We start from the raw sequence: 24,718 nt of genomic DNA, 5'->3' as shown, positions 1-24,718 counted from the left end.
ATAATTCCAAACCTCGGCCTCATTCACACTGTGAGCCAGGAGGCACCCCGCCGAAGAGGCTGAACAAAGCGGAAGCTCCCAAGCCCGCCGGCTTACAGCAGGCCAACTGACCTCCCACCCGGGAGCCACCCGGCCCGTGGCGTCCACGGTGGGGCCGCGCCACGGCAGGAAAGGATACTGAAGCTCCGGTCGGTGATGGCCAGGTGCCAGAGGTTGATGCGCAGGTCGTCCGCGGACATGTACGTCTCGCAGTCGCTGTTGACGGAGATGGAGTTGATGTGGTAGGTGTGGCCATTGGCGAAGACCCTCCGGGGGCTCACCTCCACCATCAGATCCATAGGCTTCAGCACGGGAACCTGCGGAGGAGGAGGGGCGGTCAGAGCAAGGGGAGAGGTGATGGGTCAGGGGTGCTGGCAGGAAACGTCCAGGGCCACGTGATCAAAAGGAGAGGCCTGGAGCCCGCCAGTGGGTGTCCATCCTGCCCGTGTCAGAAGTAAGGAATGCCACGGGGCCACGTCCATCGGCACCAGCCCTGCAGGGAAGCCTGCCTCCTTTGCTTGGCCTCCTGGGATTGGTTCTGAACCTGCTGCGTGACTTTGAATGAATGGCTGAACCCCTCTGCACCCCAATTTCCTCACTTCTAAAATGGAAGGAGAAGGTACTGTGGCAGAGCCAGATTTTCCACCAAACATTTGTGTCCCCTTGTCACGGGGAAGTGGCTGCCCAGGCAGGGACTATATTTCCCAGCTGCCCTTGCAGCTGGGCGTGGCCACATGACTTTCCCGACCGCTGGGGTGTGAGCACACTGATGCCCGGCACCTGGGGGCCAAGGCTTAACGGTTAAGAGGCAGCTGTGCCTTCTCCGCCCTCTTCCCTTTCCACAGCCAGAAGGTGAGGATCCAGGCTTTAGGGATGGAGGCACATGGGATGGAAAGAGCCTGTGTCCCTGCAGGAGAGCCGTGTGCCATCCAGGATGCCTATACCGGAGCTTTCCTTGAGTGAGAAATACATTTCTGTGTACTCTGCCCGGGGGCTGTTACAGCCGCTGGTGTTAGCGGAACTCGTACAAACTCCCAGAGACAGTGTCAGATAGCACGGCTTTGCTTCTCTCTGCACCCTCTGCCTGGAATGCTCACCCCAACTCCTCCTGCAAGATCTGGAGTTAACAGCCCTTTGGATGTACAGCCTGCCACACCCCTGCTTACCCCCAGCACGCTGCACACACTGCTATCAGGGCTCTCGGTGTGCACTGCGGGGTGTTTTGGGCACGACTCTCCGTTCCAGTAAACTGTAAGGTCTTCAAAGGTACAGACAGACAGACACGGCCTCACTGATCTCTCCCTGGCCCAGCCCCAGAAAATGAGGGCTGGCATTGCCATCCCCATGTGACCAATGAGAAGACTGGATGCCAAGATGAACTGGGCTTCCTAAGTCACAGAGGCAGGAAATGACAGAGCCAGGACCAGAAGCCAGGTGTGACTGCCCCCGGGGCGTCACGGCGCAAAGGTGTAGACCTGAAACCTGACTCGGCTTCAACCCTGCCTACTAGTGTTAACCTCCATTGCGGCCTTCACCTCTCTGGGCCTCAGTTTCCTTATCTGTACACTGGGTAATGCTGGTGCCTGCTCAGGGCTTCTGTGAGGATTCCATGAGTTGATGCAGGTCAAGTGCGCCTGGAACATCACTCGGTCCACAGTGCCCTCCTCCCCCTCCTCGGGGGGTGACTAGGGGTGGCTGAGCCAGGGCTTACACAGACACAGTTTCCAGAGTGGGCCTGGACGGGGGTGGGGGGAGGGGGGTGCTGCAGGGGCAGTGGGAATTGTGCCCAGGAGAGAGGCAGCAAGGCCATCCTCGGAGTGAGGAACAGAGCACATTCCGGTGAAGGGGGATGCAGACCTTTGTCAGCTACCTGCAGGGCTCCTGAGCCCCGGGCAGCAAGCACCAGGTAGAATGGCATGAATCCACTCAGAACTGGGTGGCAGCAGGTGATGGGGGACCCACTGCTTGCACTCACGTGGGAGAGAAGATGATAGGCTGATACACGTGTGTGTGTGTGTGTGTGTGTGTGGTCTCGGGAAGCAGTAGGTGCTCTAAAGAAAAATAAAACAGGTGAGGGGACAGAGTGACAGGGCAGCAGGGGCTGGTGCCTGGCTGGAAGAGTGACCAGGAGGTGACATATGGGGAGGGGCTGAAACAGGCTGACGTGGGACCCTAGAGAATCTCCTTCTCCCAGGGGACCTCCCCCAAACCCACCTACTCTTAGGCTAGGCCTGGGGCTCCCTGGGGCTCCCAAGGCCCTGTAATCCCTCATTATGGCCTTGACCACGTGGTAAGTTGTTGTCTTCTTGTTTGTTTCCCCAATGGACTGGGCAGCACTTAGGGGCGCTGTGTGTCTTCTTGTGTTCATCTCTGTGTCTCTGGTACTCAGCCCAGGGCCCAGCACAGACAGGTCTTCAGGTGAATGAGTGAATGGGTGAGTCAATGAACAAATGAGCTATGTCCCTCCCTGGGGGACAGCTGAGATGGGAGGTGACAGCTTTGGTGCTGCAGTCGGGGTGGGCAAGCACTAAGCATTCCTTTTGGTACAAGGCAGCTCTGCAGCCACCGTGAGATGTTCTCATGTACCAGGGCGCCCAGTGTGAGCCTGTGTGGGTGTGTGAGCCTGGGTATGTGTGCATGAGTGTGTCAGCGTGCACATGCATGTGCCCGAGTGTGCATGCGTGTGTATGCACCTGGCTCTGGGTGGTTCTTGTTTTGAGCCTGTGCTTCGGGACTGTCTGCTCGCGCGTCAGTGTTGGTGTGTCTGGGCCCCTCTATGGGGCCTTCCGCATGTCCGCCGGTGTCAGATATTCTACGTCAGCTCTGAATCTTGCCTTCCCTTCCCTCAGGGCATGGCCACCACCTGCCCTGGGGATCCCTGGAGTCTCTCTCAAGCCACACCTGCTCCTGGAGAAGGTCAGGGCATCGCTGGCCTAACAAAGTCTCAGCATCTCAGTCTGTTCTCCCCTCCTTCCGGCAACGTTGTTTTCCCCTGGCAGCCCTGGAACTGTTCACCCAGTGCTCCAGCCATGCACCGCCATCCCCAGACCATATTTCAAAGCCAGAAAGCAAAAAGAGGAGAGGAAGAGGGAAGAGAAACCTGCCCTGAAGGTTTGGAGGTTTCATGAATAAAACTTTCCCCGCACCCGCGCTCTTCCAGAAGGTACAGTGTAGTCAAGATGAAGGCCAGGAGGACAGACACATGAACACTAAGGACAGAGCAGTGTGGGATGCAAAAGGCTAGAGGGGACAGAGAAGGATAAGGATTCATCTGGCTCGTGTAGGAAAGACTTTCAGAGGTGGAGGCTAATAGGGTTTTAAAGGATGAATAGGAGTTCACCAAATAAACAAAGTAGAGAAAGGCATTCCTGTGTGTCCCTGTGTCACAGAGCTGACCTCCAGTGTGGGGGTGACTCCATGTCTTATTTCCTTGGGGGCCTGGGTACACTTCGGGGGTAGGCACTCAATCTCACCTTGCTCAGCTCTGGGATCCCAGAGACCTAGCACAGGGCCTAGCAGACAGCAGGTTCTCGGTAAATAAAAGCTGCCTCTAGCACAAATGGCCCAGATTACGTAGAGAGCTTCCCAGGGTTCGGGAGGCTTGGGTGAACTGGGGAGGAGACGAGGTGAGAGGCTGGATGAGGAAAGACCCAGGCACCCACGTTCTTTCCCCCTTTCTTCTCCTTCAGCCTTAGTTTACAGTTAAGTGCCATTTCGGGATGTGTGTGACATACAGAGAAAAATCTCAGACGCTGGGTGGGAAATAAACAAGATTCTCATGGGCCACTGGCTCTGCCGCAAATGCCAGGCCAATCAAGAGGTGATAATTGCCTCCTCCCACCAGATGAAACCCTCATAAACTTTCTTGGGGCTTGGAGGTGGGGGGAGCGGGGGGCACCCTCACTCCCGTTATTCAATGTCAAAGCTAATTGGCTCCCCTGCTTTCTCAGAATTTATTTGTGCAATTTGCCAGTCATTTAGAGGCCAATGTGTTTAAACATTTATTCCTCCTTCTGGGAACAACACTGATTGCCATTTCATATTTATGACAGTTGGCTGGGTGCTGAGTGCGGGGTGCTTGCTAAGCCGTTGCAGAGAAAACGAATCGTTATCTCCTGTTTGCTGGTGAGGAAACTGAGGCACAGAGAAGGGAAACGGCCACAGCCATCTGACCAGCGGTGGTGGGTCTGTGAGCAGTTTGGGAGCCTGGAGGGGCCTTAGCACCACCGCGGCACCAGGCAGCACCACTGCCCGCTCGGAGCAGCAAACACAGCCACGGTAGGAACCCAGGGAGACAGCATTCCGTGTGATGTGAACTCAGACCTTTCAAATCTGCTGAAGAGTGCAGTCACCTCCTGACGCTCAACCTCGTTCAGTCTTGGGACTCAGGCCCCCTCCCTGAGCAGGGCCTGTCCCAGGCTTAGACCGGATCTGCCCCCAGACTCTTCATTCACTGTGGCCTCCTGGTGCCTAGAGCAGGGCTGGGCGGTACACAGCAGGCGCTCAGTAAGTGTGGCTGAATGAATAAATCTGGCATCACCTCCAGCAAACACAGGGGTGGCTGAAAGCACCCACCCTCTTCCAGGCCGGTTCTGGAAGCCAGGGACGGACAAGGCGGCTTCAGTGTGCTTCCTGCAAGAAGCCGCTAACCATCCCCATGGCTCCCCTGGGAGGCAGGAGCTTCACTTCCACTTCACGGAGGAGACTGGATGCTGATGCTGACTGTGGAGCTAGACTTCCCTGGGTTTGGATCCAGCTCTCAGTTTCCTCATCTGTAAAATGGGGATGACAGTCACGTACCCTCTATAGGATTTTGCTGAGGACTGAATGATTTTATAGCCAGAGTGCTTGGGAGACACATGCTCAAGTGTCTGTTCTTGTTCCAGATGAGGAATCAGAGGCTCGTGGTGGCCAAGAGCCCTGCCCAGGGTCACACCGCCAGGACGCGGCGGAGGCAGGATTTGAACCCGGGTCCTGTGACTCCAGAACTCTTTCATATCTCCCAGCCTCCCTGCTGAAGAAACATGAGTCCTTTTGCTTTTCACCGCGTCGGGAGCAAAAGCTTGCCTTCACACGGCTCTGCCACTTAACCCCTCCAGGCCGCTCTTACATCAAGGCAATCTTTGCCCTGAGCCTTCATAAAGGCTGCAAGAATCACAAGTTCTGGGTGTCCCTCTGGCCCTCGGCAAAGGGCCGGGAACCCACAACGCTCCGCTCACAGGTTCTCCTCCTGGCTCTGCCACTTGCTCAGCTGAGCTGCTCTGGGAGAGTTGCTGCCTCTCTCTGGGCCTCGGTTTCCCTATTTGTATAACAAGGGATTAGAGACCCTGCTCTCCAGCCTCGGGGGCAGCTGAAAAGGGCTTCATGGACACGCATCACCTTGCCTCATCCTCACGGGACTTCCAGAAGAAAGATGATCCTCTCTGCTTTGCTGGGGAGGAAACTGAGGCACAGAGCAGGAGAATGATGGCGGCCACCCAGCAAGTAAGCAGCCCGGCTTCTTAAAGTTCTGGATCGGAACCTGACCGTGGTTCAGATCGCCATGGCCCTTCCAGTCCTGAAATCCTCGCTGTGTAATAAACAAAGCACAAACTGCTCTTCACTTGCCGGAACTGTCCGTGTGTCACATCTTACCTGCAGTGATGTCACCGTGGACAGGTCTTTAAGCTTCCCCTCCTCATCTTTCAGGTTATAACCCTCGGGCCTCTTATCACGTTCGGTAATCTTCCATAGTTTGATAGTTTTATCTTTAAAAATAGAACAAAGTGAAACGAGATACATGATGAACACCAGCATGGAGAATGGAGTTCCCACTCGAGTCTGCTAGATAAGGGTGCATGAACCCACAAGTTCCTTAACCTTGTCCTGTTCTTGGACGTGAAGTTTCTTTCTAATTTGACGCCTGTCAACTGATGCTATGAACATCTTTGCAAAGGGAACGTTTGTCGTCATGCTCGAGCTCCTCACAATGGATCCCAAAGGTGAAAGTGTTGGGTCAAAGGGCATGACCCTTTCAAGGGCAGTTATCAGTCTTTCAACTAATCTCCGCAAAAACTGTACTAACGAAGCTTCCTGTTTTTTACACTTCATTGGCATCCTATTTCCTGAGATGCATCCCGCCCATCCAGAAACTCAGCTCTCCGGAAGCCTCACTTCTCTGGAATCCTGCCAAGAACATCAAAAGAGTAACCTTTCCCAGCTGTGACGGTTCATTTTCGATGTCAACCTGGCTAAGCCACGCTACTCAGATATTTGGTCAAATGTGTGGATGTCACTCTGAAGGTATTTTCTAAGGTGAGATTAACTTTTAAATCCATGGACTAAAGCAGATTATCCTCCACCATGTGGGTGGGCCTCCTCCAATCAGCTGAAGGCTTTAGAGAAAAAAGACCGAGGTCCCCTGAGGAAGAGGGAGCTCTGCCAGCAGATGGCCTTCAGACTCCCAGGCCCTTCGCTGGGTCTCCAGCCCGCCCTGCAGATTTCGGACTTGCCAGCCTCCACAATCAGGCACGCCAATTCCTGAAAATAAACCTCTGCTTATATATCTATACCTAAGTCTACGTCTATATCCATATCTGTCTACACTCACACACACACATACACCCATCCTGTTAGTTCTTGGTACAGCACCCAAAACAATCACCTCCATGCTCCTGAGGAGGAAGGGGAGAAACTGCTATCAATTACACACTTGACAGGTGCCCATGGACAGGCTACTAGGAAAGGGTGGAGCTGGGATTCAAAACTGGGGGTGGGAAGCTTTGAGGGTGTGGGTGTTAGGAAATTCCTGAAGCTGCCCTTTCCTCCGAAGAGGCAGGCAGAGAACGACACTCTGTTAAATGATTAAAAACAAAAAAGCAACACGTGAACGAGGCTCAGACGCCGGCCCTGTTCTAAGCTCCTTACAATGTCATTTCCTTCCAGCTTCCCCAAAACCCTATGAGGCAAGAACAGCCATCAAGTTCAGAAGAGGAAGTGGCAGGACCAGGGTGTTAACTGCATTAGGGGCTCCTGCCCTGGGTGACCTATTCTGGTGGTGGGGGACCTCTCACTACCTCTGTTCCAGCACCTGGGAAGGGCCCCTCTGCCTCTGAGACGGGGTTTGCTGAACATGACTCCGTGCCAGGCACCCCTCAGGGGACACAGACAATCAGAATGGCAGGAGCTCCATAGGGCAAGCCCTGGAGGGTCGGCAGGGGTGGGAAGGCCCACGGGAGGGACACCTCGCTCTGCTGAGCGGGCAGGGAAGGCTCAGTGGGAGCTGACACCCAGCGGAGGCCTAAGGGGTGAGGCGGGGTGTTGGCCAGGCGGGGGCAGGGAGGGCCGGCCTTCGGACACAGAGATGGGGTGGTGGCTTGAGTCTGACCGGTTTAAGGGCTGCCGTGAAGACCGTCCTAAGGAGTCTGACTCCCTTTGGTAGGCAGGTGGCATCATCTTATAAGATTCATCCACCCTGGAGCAGTACTGGCTGGCCTTGGGGTGCTGGGTGGGCAACACCTCCCTCCACCCTTGTTGCAACTCCAGAGGGAGCACAGGTGAGGAAACTGAGGTTCAGAGAAGCAAGGCCACTCCCCAAGGTCCCCAGGCTGGGACAGAAGCCAGGACCCTCCTAGCTCCCACCCCAGGCGCCTTTTATGATGGGGCTGAGAGGTGAAGGAGGATGAGCGGTGGACGTGAAGGTGGGAAGCGGGGCCTCTGGTTCCAGGCCCACTGCCGGCAGAGGCCAGATGGCCCCAGGAACCGCAGCCTCTGAGTGGACCGCAGCAAAGCAGGGGTCTGGCCGGGAGCCTCCTTGGGGGCTTCCCTGGGGATGCGTACCGTCTCCCAGAGGCAGATGGCCAGCGGCTGGGCAACCAGCGCTCCTCCTGCACCATCCACTGAGGACCCCAGATCACCCGGTGACACCCTCCACTCTGGGGTGGTCTGGGATTCTGGGGGTTGTGGATAAAGAGGCAAGTCTGAATTGAGTGTTGACTGTTTTCCCTGACCTGGCCTCCTTTGTCCGTCCCCAAATTAAAGTATTCACGGACATGCTCAAGGAGCTGCTAGTTACAGCAGAAGGAATAAGCCCCCAGCCGACCACCAGGAGACGGTGAGCAAGTGTATTCGCTGCATGGAATTTACCCGCTGCTCAAAATACTATTTTTCAGGAGTTCTAAAGACCTAGGAAAAAGCTCACAATGTAAGTGAGGTGAGACATGGCATTTGATGACAAACTGCTACAGTACGTGTGCATAAGAGCACGCGTGCCTGCACACACGTGCACACACACGCCTCACCGTTGGTGGACAGCAGGGAGTGGGCGGCATTCTGCTGAGGGAGCCACTTGATCTTGTTGATCTTCTCCTCTATCTCCAGACTCTTGAGATAGTCGAACTCCGGCTCGTGGCTCTGGAAAGTGCTGTAGACGTCATACTCGCCCTGGCTGTGCGGCGCATTTTTACTCTGCAAGGAAACCAGACCCTGAGCTCCAGGATGGTGGGGCGGGGCGGAAGCCGGCACTGGGACAGGGACGGGACTGGTCCAACCCACGCAGGGCCTGGAACAGCCATGGCGACCGGGCATCCGAGCCAGGGTCCAAGGAAACTCTCTGCTTTTTAAATGGCCGGTACCTTGCTGTGCAGCCATGGCCAAGCTCCATCACCTCCTCCGTCCAGTAAGCAAGAACAAGGGCAACCACGCCAGCTCATGTTTACTGAGCACCTACTGTACACAGGACACTGAGCTAAGTGCTGCTCACGCCTCCTCTCATTCTATCCTCGACGCCCCTCTGTGATGGGCACCATGACTCCCCCCACTTTACAGATGAGCAAGCAGAGGCTCAGAGGTGAGTCGACCCCCGCGCCCCTCCCCCAAAGCCACATGTCCACAAAGTGCTGTCACTCACTCCACTGAGGTCTGTCTGGCACCAAGGCCAAGGCTCTGATCTGCTCCCACATCCTTGTGTCCAACTTGGGTCTGACTGGAGGAATGAACGCATTTTGGAGCAAATTTAACATTGGGGCCAGACACCCTGCAATGTCAGACAGACACGGGGATAGACTGGGATAGCGTATCCTCCCCCCAGCTTTCCTGAGTGGGTCCCCTTCTGGTTTGGTCAGCCAAGCTCATTATAGTAAGGACCTCCCGGTGGAGCCCCCAAAATAGTGAGGTGGTGAGTCCATCGCAGGTACCAGGGACCACTTCCTGGTAGACAATTCAAGTTTATATGACAACATGAAACTACAACTAAAACTGCCCGGGAGCAAAACAAAGGTAGTCAACCAAGCACAATTTCAAGTTTTCTGTTGGTTTTTCAAAAGTATCTATTTATATATTTCTTTTCCTGCTGTGTTTTTGGAAAGCTTTAAAGTTCTTCAATATTTTTGCCTCTAATTCACTTCATCTCCTGTAAGCACTGGCTATGGAGAAGGTCAGTGGGACCAGAATTAAGAAAAAAATTAAAGGAGAAATATTCAAAACTGAGAAACTTGCGCACCTACCAATTTAATTTCTTTCTGCAATTTGGCAAAAAGAAGACTTGGCTTTGCAAACCCCAGTGGGATCCTCTAGTCCTTCTCATGAATCAAAGTGCTCCAGCCACAGTACTGGGCTCATTGGATAAGCAATTTCTCAGCTACCTGCTTTCTGGCTCTGTGCTCTTGGTAAGTTATTGCAACTCTCTGAGCTCTGATCTCCTCATCTGTAAAATGAGGATGACAATAGCACCTAATGGCACCACGAGGGTTGTCATGAGGGAGGGTTATGGGAGTGAACACAGGTGAAGTCAGAGCTCAGGGAACGTCAGCTGTGGGGAGGATGATACTGCAGCTCCTCTCCCCCCTTCATCCTCTCTCCTGCCCCCTCTTCTCCTTCTGTTCCTCGTCCTGCTTCCCCTATCCTCCCTCCCCCATTCCTCTCCTCCCCCCACCTTGGTGTCACCTTAGATCCTGTCTTCAGCATCTAATCCCAGCCCTGAAAGGCAGGGTGGTGTGTGAGTGACAGACCACACCCAGTCCTGGTTTCCATCCCTGGTCTTTGCTCACTAGCTGGGTGACTGTGCAGGCATCCTCATCTATGAAACGGGGTGTCAGTCCCCACCCTCAGAGGTGGGCAGTGAAAAGTAACTGGGAAAAGTACGTGGAGAACAAAGTGAGGAGTCTGCATGTAGTAGGTGCTCAACAAATGGGGCCTTTTAAGCACCAGGTTCTTCCAGTGGTTCAGAAACATTGCCTCAGGTAGGCTGTTCCAGACAGCAGACCTCACTGGGGCAAGGCCCGGGGCTGAGCAAAAGCGCCAACCCCAGACAGAGGGCCACCCACAGCTGCAGAAGGGTCCGTCCTCCCCTCCACCCGGCTCTGGCCGCACAGCACCAGCTCTCCAAGGCAGAGGGCAGTTTAATCAGGAGTCTATTTCTCCAGGGTCTAGGACACAGTGGCCAATCAGCAAACTTCCACTCAGCGGAGGGGGTTCAGAATATGGTGCTGCGAGTCGACCCGGTGGACTCCCTTCCCTGGGCCTGCCCGGTCCCATCCCTGCATGCCGCGGCGCCCTTTCATCCAGCCCAGGCATCCCGGCAGGATGCCCAGAGGCCCCCTGCGGGTTAAAGCCCGGGCTGAGCCGTAGTCCCCCTCCCACCAGGCCCCGCCGCACCTCCGGTTCCCGCTGGAAGATGACGACCCGGCCACCCTTGTCGCCGGTGGCCAGCAGCTCCCCCGTGTGGTTGAACTCGACGGTAGAGATGATATCGGCTGTGGTGGAACAGAGACAGGAGGATGTGGCTCATTAGGACCCAGTGCTGTGCAGGTGGCCAGAGCTGCGCGTCCAGCCCCAGGGCCCCCATCGGATAGCAAGAGCACTGACCAGGGGCCCGGCCCCCTCCCCGCTGGCCGTGGGACAGAGACCCGTTCACGGGTGTCTTTCCTTCCTTCCTGCTCCCCTTCCTCCTGAAGCAGTCTGGGGTTTCCTCGTGTGCTGACCAGGTGACTGGGATGCAAGTCTGACACTAGCCCAACTCTGGGGGGCCACAGAGACCAACTGTGCCCCTCCCTGCCTCCACTGAGCTCCCCATGGATGGCGCCCCTGTAACCTTCCCATTCCTGGCCTGGACCCTGTAGGCACCAAAGGCTTCAGCACAATGGATCTACTTTCAAACAAACCACACATCTGACTACTCCTCCCGGCAGCCCCGGCAGCCCCACGCAGGTTCTCGTACTGTGTCCTCCTTCCAGCCACCAGGATGATGGGTCACCCCTCCCCCACCCCGACGCATGGGGTATTTCTGCTCAAACCCCCTCGTCTGCATCCTTCCCTGCCTCAGATGAAGGCAGTTCCATCCTCCCGCTGGCTCGGCCCTGAGCCTTTGGGTCACCGTGACTCTCTCCTCTCTCTCTCTCACCCTCCACATCCAGTCCTATTGTCTCAACCTTCAAGATACATCCAGATTCCATCACTTCTCCCGCCTCTCGCCTGGATGACTGCAACAGTCTCCCATCCGATCCCCTCCATTTCTCCTGGCCCAGATGCAAGCTGGCCTCCACAGAGAAGCCACAGGGAGCCTTCTCGGACCCCTCTAGAGGCTCCCCACCGACAGAGGAAAAGCGAAGGTCTTCAGAGTATCTAAAGCCTTGAGCGACCTGTGGCCCCCCGAGGCAGGCCACGTCAGGAGCCCAAAACTTCACCCTGTCCCGCACTTGCCCCTGGCACTTGGCATTGCCTCCCACCCTGGGCCGGGTACCGTGCCCTGTGATGGGCTTTGGCCTGCGGGACGCCAGCAGACAAGCCGCCGTCCTGCGCTTCTGCCGCGGCCCCGGAGGAGGACCTGCCCCAGGCCCGCAGCAAAGCCGCCCAGCTGAGCTGCCTGGTCACCCAGTCCAACCAATCCTAGATCAGCAGGGCTGGCAGATGCGTGACAAAAAATGTTAGTGCTGAATGCCCCGTGTTTTAACTCAATGAAAGGTAACGGATCCCCACCCCAATTCCTACTACTCTCAGCCCTGCTCTCCCACTCCGACTCAGGCTCCTCGCTGATTCTCAAAATACCAGCTACCTTTTGTCTCAAGAACTGCTCTCTCAGCCTGCAGTGGTTTTCCCAGTCCTATTTGCTATTCCATACATGCCTTTTCCTTTTCCAATCACGTGCCTTCAGAGGCAGCTCCTGACCCGCACTGGCCTCTGAGCCACAGGTAAATGCCAACTCTGACGGCAAAAGGAAAGAGGACAGAGGGAAGGCGGTTCAGAAGCAGGATAATGGGCTGGATGTACTCACTGATCAGGATAAGAGCACGTTTCATTAAACTTGAAAATAAAGGGAATAAAAAACAAGGAGAGCCGCTCTTTGGGACCACGGAGATGCTCTCTGAGTGTGGAATTGGCCCGGCTGCCTGACACTTGTCCCTGTGTGGGCAGCCTGCCTGGCCCAGGGACACAGGAGGGCCACAGCCGGAGGCACAGCCCAGCAGTGCCGCGTTCCTGCCCGTGGCTCTGGTTCTTACTGTTTCATGTCAGCACGCCCTTAGGGGGGAAGAGCAGGATATAAAACTGTATGTAAAATGTCTTTAATTATATAGACCAGTGATCACAGCCATGTTGAACAGCAAACAAACTGGGCAGAGGGAAAACAAGCTGGGAGAGACTTTTCTACCACGTTAAACAGAGATTGCTTTAGGGCGGTTGAAAGAAAATATTTTTTTCCTTCTCTTTCTATGTTTCCATGTTTTCTAGATCTTCTGTAATGAATGTATATTTCTTAATAGCTTTACTGAGGTGTAACTGATATACACAAAAATGCACATTTTTAAAGGCAATTTAATGAGTTTGGACATATGCATGATATATATTATTTTTACGATGGAAAAATAACAATGCTATTAATTAAAACGCCAATGTAACCACTGGTATCCAGAGCAAATGTGGTCCATAAATGCTGGGCAGCTACCACAGTAACAGACAGTAACACCTGCAGGAATTTACAATTTATATGTCAGTTTTATATCCACTGCCTCCTTTGAACCTCATGCCAGCCCCTGAGGGAGATATGACTATCATTTCTATTGGCAACTGAGGAGATGGATGGAGGCCCATCCACAGTGACAACCCCCTGAGCTGTTCATGGACCAATCTGAAGTCCTGGGTTGGAGTCCTGGCTTCAACGCCTGGGCTACGTGACCTCGGGTGGGCTACCTCACTGCTCTGAGACTCAGGTTGTCCTCTGTAGCATGGCTATAGTACAGTCTTCCCGTGATTAGAAACTCAGGAGAGATGTTGGAGGTGAGAGGGTTTGGGAGGGTTGAAGGACCGTAACACCAAGGAATGATGACTAACCAAAATTTACCAGACAGAAAGTCAAAGCTTTTTCTCATCTTTGCTTCTGGCCTGCCAGCTCAGAAATGTGCCAGATAAATCTGAGATTCAACCTCACTGTACACGTTTGGGAGTCCTGACCACCAGCCCCTCCAGTCCCCTTCTGCAAACATCTACAGAGCAACTACAGACCTCAGGCCAGGGCACTGCTTCCTCCGTCCCAGGAAGGGGCTGGTGGGTATTTAACATCCATTCATTGTTACAGTGTCTTCTAGAGCTTGCCTTAGGAAAAGTTACCTCCCCTGAGAGCTGGAAGTTGTCATCAGTAAAATCATGCAATTGGAAAGTCCATGCTCTCATTTTGGAATGTTTGACACATCTCCAGCCTCAATACCACCTCCCCCAGGAAGCCTTCCTGGAGAGCCCTCCTGCCCCCCAGTACAGTAGTCTCTCCTACAACTGTGGTCTCATGCCCACTATGTGCCCCTCATTAGATGTCAGGCCCTGCAGGGGAGACAGCAATCGGAAGAAGAGGCAACACTGGGTGAACTTCTTATTTTCACGGCTTTTAGCCTGAGGACAGGTCCCAGTCTGTGCCACGTGGCTACTGAAACTCAGATAGAAAGTCATACTTTAGGCTCTATAAACCAGAAGACAGAATCTGGGGAAATCCTAGTAGCTGCAAAATGAGGTATTTAATCCTGGAAATGGGGTCTAAAGAGCAGTCCCCAAATGCAACACATAAACTCTGCCCCAATCTTTAGCTGGCTGCAAACTGCACACGTACACACGATAGACTCCAGGCAGAGCTGCTAAGGTTAAAAGACATGAACCAGGATTTGTGCTGGGACAGAGTTCAAAGTTGAGTTCAACCAAGTTAACTGCTTACAAATGCAAAACAAAACAAAACCACTCTTTGGAGGGACACACTAAACATCTAGAGTCTCTACAGTATTGTCATTCTCAACACCCAGGATATTCGCCAAAATTATACGAAGATATACAAAGAAATAGGAAAATATTACTCATACTGAATAAAAAGACAATCAAGGAAAGAGACCCTGAAGTTCCCTGGATCCTGGGATTAGCAAATGCAGATTTTTAAAGTAGCTATTATAACTATGTCCAAGGATATAAAGGAAAATTTGCTCTCACTGCATGAAAAGAAAGGACATTTCAACAGAGAAATAGAAACTATTTTAAAAATAGTTAAATGGACAATCCATAACTGAAAAATACCACATATGAAAATCACTGAACTGCTTAACAGGAAATTTGTGATGACAGAAGAAAGAGTTAGTAAACGTGAAGATATATCGATAGAAATCACGCAACCTGAAGAACAGAGAGAAAATAAATTTAAAAAGATAAAGCACAGAGCCTCGGGGATCTGCCGGAAAACATCCAATGTCTATGTGTACTTGGAGTTGCAGAAGGAGAGGAGAGAATAGAGTAGAAGAAAGACTTGAAGTAATGATTGAAAAATGCCCCAATATGGTAAGAGACTTTAATTTACAAATTTAGGAAGCTCAGCTAACTCCAAGTGGGAAAAATACCAAGAAATCACACCTAACCGTCAAACTGCTGAAAACCAAAACAAAAATGAAAATTTGTAAGCAGGTAGAACAAAAACCACATATTATATTCAGAGGCTCCAAGACTCAGATAACTGCTGATTTCTCATCAGAAATAACAGAGTTCCGAAGGCTTTTAAAGTGATGAAGGGAAATTTAAACACCTGTAAACCCAGACTTCTGTATCCAGTGGAATTATACTTCAAGGATAAAGGGCAAATAAAGACATTTTGGTGAAAGCTCTCCACGGACCAGTGACTGGATCTCAGGACAAACCCACTGCCCTACCATCACTCACTCTTTACGGATAAGGAACTTGGTCAGGAGGTGAGGCATTGGCCCAAAGTCCCATTCAGGGCAGGGCTTTTGCAGTGTATTCCCCTGGCAGGTCCCAGTCCCTGCACCACAGGGCCGAGTTGCCAAACAGCTGATGCCTCAGGCTCAGGGTCACAACTCAGCCACTGGGAGAGGTCCGCCAGGCCCACGTATGAGGGTGCTCCAAGCCTCCCTGTTGTGGGTGATGACAGCCCCATGAAAACCCAAGGTGCCCTTCTACTTGTGAGGTCCCTTTTCTTTCTGCTGCAGCTCTGGGAGTCCCCCAAATGGCAAGGCAGAGTTGGAAGGGGCAGCTTGGACCACTGGACAAAGAGGCAGCAGTCAACCCCCTGGGACTGGGTATGGCGCAGCTCTATCAGTGCAAGCCCAGAGCCAACTGGTTTGGGAGCCAGAAAGCCACACTGTGGTCCAGCATGGGCTCAGGAAGAAGTCAGGAGTGCTGTCCCAAGTGACCAGCCCAGTGACAGGTGCACTGTGAGAGCCAGAGCCAGGGACGGGCAAAGACCATGCTGTGGGTTGAACGGGGTCCCCCAAACATATGTGGATTTCCTAACTCCTGGTACCTGTCACTGTGACCTTATTTGGAAATAGGGTCTTTGCAGATGATCAAGTTAAGATGTGGTCATACTGGATTCTATGGGCCCTAAATCAACGACTGGTGTCCTGAGAAGAAGGTCATGTAAAGACACAGGGGCACACAGACACATGGGGGGAAGGCCATGTGACAATGCAGGCAGAGACTGCAGTGATGCATCTACAAGCCGAGGAACATCAAGGATTGCTGACCGCCAACAGAAGCTGGAAGAGGCCTGTGACAGATCCTTCCCTGGAGCGTTCCGAGCAAGCACGACCCTGCTGGGTACCCTGACTTCAGACTTGCGGCCTCCAGAACTTCGGGGGAAGAAACCTCTGTTGTTTTAAGCCACTGAGTAGTTTGTCACAGCTTCCCCAGCCAACATACGGAGAGAACAGAGCAGAAACGAGAGGCTGTGCGGGCAACGCTCTGCAGACCCAGGCTCCTCCTGGGGTCACGTGGGGAGGATCAGCCCTTGGATCTCACAGGTGCCCCTTGTGTCTTTTTCATCAAGAGGAAGGTATTCCAGTCCCAGCCTCGGTACCTATTAGCTGTGTGACTGCATCCAAATCACGCTCTGAGCCCTAACTGTCTCACCCATAAAATAGGAACTGTCATCCCTGCCTGGTCACAGTTCTCCTAGGGATTTTGTGAAATTCAAAGGATTCCGTGGACTGGAAATCTCCCTGGAAATCGTGGCAGAGGCCTGCAAATTCGAGGAGGAGATTAAGCTGCTCATCAGGGAGACGCCCCCCCGCTCATCTCACCATTCATCACTGTAAGTGCTGTCGCCACCATTAATGGTCCATCAGCATCACAGCTCACGGCAGAGTGAGGGCCCTCAGAAAGCCCAGCTTCATCCTTCTGATGGGATTGCTGCGTTTAGTTAGTATTGTCAGAGGCATCAGGGCTGATGAGGAGGGAGGTGGGAGAGGAAACAGGTTCTGTCTGCTGCTGAATGAAAGAGCTCGGTGCGAGGAAGGAGGCTCCGTGTGCCCAGCGTCCGCCCAGGACGGGACTCTGTGAGCAAGCATCTTACCCAGCCTCCTCTCTGGGTTTGGAGAGAAGGGGCCAGGCTGGACCCTGGGGATAAGGAGCCTGTCCTCAAGGGCTGCTCTGGGTCCAGGGAGATGCACAGGAGGTGAAGAGGTGGCCAGGGGAAGGGACCACTTCAGGATGGGGTGAGGTGAGATCCAAGAGGGCCTCCTGGAAACAGTAAAACGGGAGTGGGGTCTTGCAGAACAAGGAAAGGTGGCAGACTTAACGTTGATGCCCCATCAGCGGCTTCCTGTATGCACATCTTATACAATGTGATTCCGGGGCTCTTCCCGTCCAGCGACAGAGACTGTTCGCCCATCCTTGACTCTGCATTGGCTTGTGACTTGCTTTGGCCAACAGAATGCAGAGGAAGTTAGGGGGTGCCGGTCCAGGCCTGGGCCTCAAGAGGCCTTCAGTTTCTGCTCTCTCTGGGACCCCTGCTCTGCCACGGAAACAACCCCAAGCGAGCCTGCCGGATGACGACGAGAGGCCATGTGGGCGAGCCAGTGCAGCTGAGGCCATGCTAGGCCAGCCCACAGCCAGTTCACCCCTGAACATGGCAGCAAGCCCAGCAGAGATACCTCCTGACCCATAGCTACCGTACACGTCAGAGTGAGCACTGCCAATACACGAGGAGATGCCTAGTCGACTTAAAGACTAAGGGGCAGAAGCGCACGCTTGTTGTTTGCAGCCACTGAGCCCTGGGGTCTGTTACGCAGCAGTAGCTGACTGAGACAGAAGGGCTGCTGGGTAGAGCGTGGCCATTCCACCCAGCTCTGCTTTGTAGATCACCCTTTTTTGGAGGTGGGGAAGTCATTTCAAAGGAAAGACTTTCCTGATCAGAAAAAGGTCTTGACTGTAGCCTAGTTTTTCAGTAGGACTCACACCCACACCCCACCCCATCCCCACCCAACCAAGGTGCCTTGTATACGCTGTGCTCTGACGGCAGCACTGCTCCTTCACGGCTCACCCCGGCAACCCTAATCACTCTTCTGGTCTCAGCTTGTGTTGCTGAAGCCACCCGAGTGCTCTTTCCATTGTACAGGTGAAGAAACTGAGGCACAGAGAGGATTAATAAGTTGCCAAAAGCTGCCCAGCTGGTGTGTGCAGGGCTGGGATTTACCCCTTGACCTTGACCCCCAGGCTGGTGCTTCTCAAGACATTTAAAGGAATCAGAGATGGCTGGGGGGCTTCCCTGGTGGCACAGTGGTTAAGAATCCACCTGCCAACGCAGGGGACACGGGTTTGGGCCCTGGTCTGGGAAGATCCCACATGCTGCAGAGCAACTAAGCCTGTGTGCCACAACTACTGAGCCTGCGCTCCAGAGCCCGCGGGGCACAACTCCTGAAGCCTGTGCATCTAGAGCCCGTGCTCCGCAACAAGAGAAGCCACCGCAATGAGAAGCCCGCACGCCGCAACAAAGAGTAGACCCCCACGCGCAGCAACGAAGACTCAATGCAGCCAAAAATAAATATAAATAAAATAAGTAAATTAGAAAAAAAAAAAGAGAGATGGCTGGGGATTGGTGAAGACATTTCCTGGGAGAAAGCAGATGCTGAGGGAGGGTTTCCACTTACACCTTTTGGGGGGAATGGGGGAGGGTGCCACCTTCCCTCCCCAAGCCTAGTGAGGCCCTCGCAGAGCTCCAAAGTATGTTTCCTGAAGGTAGGAGACCCCAGCCTGAGACTCGGAGAGCAAAAGGGGTCTAGGGTCTGGACTCTGACTCTGCCCGGGATGTGGAAAGACGAATGGCTTTTATCCATGTGCTTCCCGGGGACAGGAGAGAGCAGGCTGGCTTATGTCATCTTAGTCCTGCCTGCTGGCTCCCCTGCGGGCAAAGAGAAAGCGGCAGAGGGAGGCCACTGTGCCCAGGGGCTGAGGAAAACCACGGGACGTACAGCTCTGACTGCCCAGGTCAAGGGCTCTGCAAGAGGTAGCTTGGCAGGAAATTTCCAGACCACCCAATGCAGAACCCGTGAGAGAAACGGGCAGCTATATCCACCGGCCAGGCCCTCCCAGAGCAGGAGAGCCACCAGCAGGCTCACGGCCAGTGGTGAGCGAGAGGCTGCAGGACCCCGTCCCCTTCCCCACCGTTGGCCTCCAGCACAAACAGGCCCTGTTGTGGAGGTGCAGAAGGAGAAAGGCCACGTCTGGTTCGGAGTCTGGACCGTTAGCTGGCACCAGACATTCAGCGCTGGATGGGGGCCACTTAGCTCTCCGAGGGTGATGGGAAAGGCGTGGACCTGCCTGAGTCCCCGATCCCCAAGCAGGTCTGGTGAGAAGTTCCCTCCTGCAGCCTGAACTTGGTGGAGGGTGAGGGCAGCTCCCGGGCCGGGGTCAGAGGCAGGGTGGGGACAGCTGGGATGCCGTGGCTGGGCCAAAGCAAGTCCCCCTGGACAGTGCCTGGGTCACCTGGATGGAGGTAGATGTGAAGGGGCTGGTGGGAGGTTTGGGAGGGTTTGTGTGGGGCACGTAGCACCCTCCACCTCCCACCCATGCACCCCGGAGGCCCAAGACCCCGGCTCTGCCTGTGAGGGGCCGGAGCTCTCACGTTAGGGCAGGAAGGGGGTGTCAAGCCCCAGCTGCCCACAGGTGGGAGATGGAACTGGCCACGCTGCCCCCTGGAATCACACAGGAGCCATGGTCCCAGCTCACGGATGGGACATCCACCCTGCACCCGAGATCTAGTGCCTGTTCCGCCTCTTTCTGACTGGTGACTCAGGGCAGGTCACCTCCTCTTTTTCTGAGGACGAGAGGCAATGGGAACACAGACCAAGAACCTGAGGGCCAAGCACTGTGCTGGGAACTTGCCCACGGTGCCACATCTCATCTTCTCCATGTCCCACAGGGCCAACTGGGTGAGTCCTGGATCCAACGGCACCCCGTCAAGCTAGCTTTTTAAAAGGAAAGTGCACCCAAACAGGACACCCAGTGGATGACAAGTTATGTAAACATTTAAACTGGGCCTAGTACTGATTAATCTTAAAGGCTGAGAAAAACACTTCCATTATCCCGGCACCTGCTCCAAGAGCTCCAGGTGAAATGGAATGTTGGAACCTTGAATTATGGTTCCCATAATATATATGTATATATATGTACATATATATAAAATATAGTCAGTCAGCCAGAGCTGAGTATGCTTGGGAATATTTGGCTCAGATAATGACCTTTGGGGAGAGGGGTAGCAGAGGGAAGTCTGGGTACGGAACAGCCAGAGGGTCTGTGGCTGGTTGAATTTAGGTCCTTAAAGTGTAGTTATTCCATGGTTCTGGCACTGCCTGGTAAGGGGCAAGATCTGTGTTCAGATCTCACTCTTACTAGCTGCATGACCTTGGACAAGGCACTTCACCTCTCTGAATCGATCTGATCGTCTGTGAAACAGAGATGGTCATACACACCCTCCAAGGCTGCTGGAAGGTTTACCCACGTATCACCTAGCATGTGGCAGGCACTCAGTAAATCTGTTCACTGTCCATTTATTATTCAAAAGAATATTAATGGGGAGCTGTGGTTTAAGTTATAGTTTAAAGGGAAAATGTCGGCTAGAGTGTGATGTTTTTAATGTGGACTTTGGATAAAAGACTCAAAAAAAAGAAAAGTACAGAGTTTCTGTGTGAGATGATGAAAAAGTTTTGGAAATGGATAGTGGTGATGGTTGCACAGCACTGTGACTCTAATTAATGCCACTGAATTGTACACCTAAAAATAAAGTGGTAAATTTTATCTTATGTATATTTTATCATAATAAGAAGTTTAATTTAAAAAATTAATTGAGGACCTACTGTAGCCCAAGCACTGTTGCAAATGCTGGGAACTCAGCAGTGTACACACCCCACAAGAAGCTCACTCTCTAGTGGAGAAAACAGACAATAAGCAAATTTCTGGGAAGGAGAAAAGGGCTAAGATAAAAGCTAAAGTATGATAAGGGATGGGAGAGTTGGAGGTGCTGTTTTAGCTGGGGAGGTCAGGGGAGACTTCCTGGAAGAGGAGCATTGGAGCAGAGACCTGCAGGAAGCAAGAGAGGAAGCCACACAGATATCTGGGGGGACAGCACATGCAAAAGCCCTGAGGTAGGAGAGAGATTGGTCTGTTGCAGTTCAGCAAGGAGGGCAGGGTGTGATGGTGACGGGGCAGGACATGAGCTCAGAGAGGTGGGCTGCGCCAGGTCCCTGAACCTTGCAAAGAAGAACTGAGGATTTTATTTAAGTGAAAGAGGAACCACACAGCATTTTGAGCTGGGAAGTCATGATCCAACTTGGGTTTAATGACACTCCTATCCTCATGTGTATCCCTCGCTAACATAGATGGGCTCTTCCCTTCTGCGCCCTGTCCAGGGCCTAGCACATGGGCGACTGCTGGGAAGGGTTTGTTAAGTAAATACCAGAGAAGCAGATGCTCACCAGGCATGTGGGGGATAGCAGGGGCCTCTGTGTCATCCCTGCCACTCACTTGCCTAACACAGTTCCTCTCTCTGGGCCTCACTCTGGTTCCTCGTCTATTAAGAAAGGCGTTGGCAACATGATGGTTTTACCGTCGTTGCTTTTACTTTACCATTTAAAAAACTGAGATGCAATTCAGGTAACATAAAACTCACCATTTCAAAATGTATACTTAAGGGGTTCTGAGTATATTCAGTGTGTTATGCACCCATCATCACTATCTATACCAGAACATTCCCAGCACCCCAAACAGGAACCCCATACCTTTTAGCAGCAGTCATTCCCCATTCCCTCCTCCCCCAGCCTCTGGCAAACACTCGTCTGCTTTCTGTCTTTAAGGACATTTCACATAAATGGAACCATAGAGTGTGTGGCCTTTTGTGTCTGGCTTCTTTCACTCAGCATCACATTTCCAAGGTCTACCCGTGTTGCAGTGTGAACCAGGACTTCAGTCCTTTTCATGGCTGAATAATATTCCATTGTGATCATGATGGTTTTGAAGGCAGGCCCCAGAAAGAGGGCTTGAAGGGGGTTGGGCACCTAAGAATGGCCCTGTGTCCCCAGAACCCTGACCCATGGTTGCTCCCAGCTCTGCAGGCTGAGGGGCTGCTGCAGGAGCCAGAGTAAGGGTGGGACAGTGCTGCCCCTACAGTGGGTGCTCCAGGAGGGTCAGGGTGCGAGGGAGGCCACGGACCATGGCTGCCACCTCCTCCCCGCCAGCCCAGACGGGCCCCTGCTAAGTAGCTGTTGGCCTGACTGGCACAGAGGCAGATGGGCTTGGCAGGGGTGCAGGGCAGCTGTGGATTGGCCTGTGGTCAGCAAGACCCGGTCAGCCTGCTGAGTTTGACGCTAGGTCAGGTTGGATTGTGCTCACAGCAGGGATGACTCCCCACATCAGACTGAAGCATGGCCCTCCAGGCCCCTCAAAGCAGCCAGGTGGCCTGAGGCCAGCAGCTGGCCTCAGGACAGGGTCAAGGTGAAAGGGACAGAGAGAAGACCACCTGCTCCTAGCCTGCCTGCTTTCAGCACAAGCTCCTGAAGGCCCCACAGCACAATTGCCTGGGCTTCTCTCCTAAAGATGAAGATTCCCAGGGCCCTGCTCAGACCCACGGATCAGAATTGCTGGCACCTGGAATCTGCATTTTGATGGGTTCTTCAGTGATGCACTGAGGTTTGAGAGCCACTGGTAAAGTGCTAAGAGGTTTGGGAGTGAGAGCACTCACTTTAGTGGGGCTGCCTGATTCTCAGCAAGTTACAGACATTCTCTGAGCCTCAGTTTTCTGATCTCTAAAATGGGTATAATACTGTCATCTCAGGGTTGATCGGGAGGATTTAATGAGGCAACAAGAAGCTACTTAAAAATCACTAGCTGCAATTAGTAGTATATTATTATTACACGTGCAAACCTAATCAGAGAACTGTCTGGATTTTAAAAGAAAGTGGGGTGGGGAAGAATTAATAAATGAGAGAGAGAAAGAGAGAGGTTTAAGATATGGAGAATTTGCTGTTGGGGGGAACCTGGCTCTGAATCCCACCCAGTTCTGGCTGTCATTTCATCCTTCAGTTTTCCGGTTTGTGCGGTGGTGATGGTAAGAGCTGGCCATGCTGGAGGGCTCTGCAAGCTGTAATATGCTGTCCCGTGCCAGGGCAGGGAACACAATGCGAGGAGGGGGATGGAGGCCTGATGCTAATCTAGACTGATGGCTTGAGTCTGGGCCGGGCCAGCTGGCCGGGGCTGGCTTCTGCCCTCTCAGTGCCTGGCTCCCGAGGGCCCCATCCTTTCTGTATCAGTTCCTCAGGCCCCAGCCGGCAGGCGGGCAAGAGGGGCCAAATGCCACTGTGACAAGAACACCCTTCAGGCTCCGTCACATCAGTGTGTCCATCTGTCCCCTCGCCAGGCCCGTGTCTGCGCCAGGTAGGCGGACGGGGCTCAGGCGCTGAGCTGGGTGCTGAGGTCATGCTTGGCAGAGCCGGCTGGGTCCTCTGTCTGCCTCTCCTGCCTCTGCCCTGGCCTGGGCCATCGTCACTTCTCTCCTGGACAACTGCGGCCGCCTCCCCTTTGGGTCTCCTGCCTTTATCCTGGACTAGGCCACCCGGTGACCAGAGGGACATTGCTGAAACTGAAAACTCATCGTACCCCAACCCTCCCTAGAGCCCTATGTGGCTCCCCGTGGCCCTCGCCAGCCCTCTGTCTCTCCACTCCCAACACGACCCTCACCCTTTAGGCACCCCAGCGGGGCCATTTATTTATTCAAGAAGTATTTACTGAGCCCTAATGCTAGGCGGTGGGAACTGAGAGGCGGCCTAATGGGCACCTCGCAGCCCCTCCCACGCCCACCAGTCTGTCCCGTGTCCTGGGGGAGACAACCAGCCTGCTCTTCCTCCCCCTTCCTATTTTTAAAATAATTTTTTTGTTTTAATTGAAGCGTAGTTGATTTACAATGTTGTGTTAGTTTCAGGTGTACAACAAAGTGATTCAGTTATACATCTATAAAAAATTATATATATATTTTATATTGAGTATAACTGTGCTACACAGTAGGACCTTGTTGTTTACCTATTTTATATATAGTAGTGTGTACCTGTTAATCCCACACTCCTCATTTATCCCCCTCCACTTCCCCTCTGGTAACCATAAGTTTGTTTTCTATGTCTGTGAGTCTCTTTCTTGTTTTGTAAGCAAGTTCACTTGTATCATTTTTTAGATTCCACATGTAAGTGATATCATATGATATTTGTCTTTCTCTGTCTGATTTACTTCTCTTAGTATGATCATCTCTAGGTCCATCCATGTTGCTGCACACCTCGCCCGTCCTCTTGAAAGACCCCGTGTCCCAGCCTCTGGGTGACAGTCTGGTAGAGGGTGACAGTTCATCCTGTTAAGGTGTGGCTGAGGCACCCCCCTGAGAGGGGCTGAAACAGCCTGGGATGGGCTTGACAGGCAGATGGGCAGGGGCGCTCCAGCTCTGCACTGGCTGCAGACCATTGTTAGCTCAACCTCTGGAGGCTTGGTTTCCTCACCTGTAAAATGGGCACAAGGGTGCATCTGAAATGAGATGCTGTGGATGGAGGCTCAGCATGGAACTCGGCGCACAGCAGGCCCACTTGTTTTGGTGCTGTCATCTCCAAGGGACCCACTTTGCTGGTGGGAGCTCCTTAGGCCACCAGGCTCGCTGCCTAGCTCCCTGGCAGAAAGAGTCCCAGCTTTCCTGTGGCTCCCTTCTCCAGCCTTGAGGCCATTAGCACAGCCGCTCCACTTGGATCACGGGGCAGCGGACAAGGAGTGGCTTTGGAAGTGTTCCCATCCTGGTTACACATTGACCGCCTGGTGGGAGCTGGGTCCTGGGGAGGTCACATTCACTGGGCACCAGCTAGGACCCTCACCCACCATGTGCATTAGCCCGCGGCAGACCGAGGAGTTTGTGGCATTCTGCCAT

The 24,718-nt window shown here is 53.3% G+C and overlaps 1 protein-coding gene across 2 annotated transcripts in view; it reads right to left on the bottom strand.

Annotated features, from left to right (window-relative positions):
* The window catches only part of PPP2R2C (protein phosphatase 2 regulatory subunit Bgamma), a 137,490-nt gene that overhangs the window by 43,005 nt on the left and 69,767 nt on the right, over nt 1–24,718 (bottom strand). For both annotated transcript variants that reach the window (XM_032633684.1, XM_032633683.1), the window contains exons 2-5: nt 10,672–10,769; nt 8,319–8,484; nt 5,674–5,786; nt 179–356 (exon numbers count right to left, since the gene is read on the bottom strand). In XM_032633684.1, the coding sequence (XP_032489575.1) occupies nt 179–356; nt 5,674–5,786; nt 8,319–8,484; nt 10,672–10,769 (555 nt within the window). The remainder of the gene's footprint in view (nt 1–178; nt 357–5,673; nt 5,787–8,318; nt 8,485–10,671; nt 10,770–24,718) is intronic.

This window comes from Phocoena sinus, chromosome 5 (assembly GCF_008692025.1).
Source record: "Phocoena sinus isolate mPhoSin1 chromosome 5, mPhoSin1.pri, whole genome shotgun sequence".
In the NCBI taxonomy this organism is placed as follows: Eukaryota; Metazoa; Chordata; class Mammalia; order Artiodactyla; family Phocoenidae; genus Phocoena; species Phocoena sinus.
The sequence above is the reverse complement of the archived record's forward strand: the minus strand, read 5'-3'. Positions and strand labels throughout refer to the sequence as shown.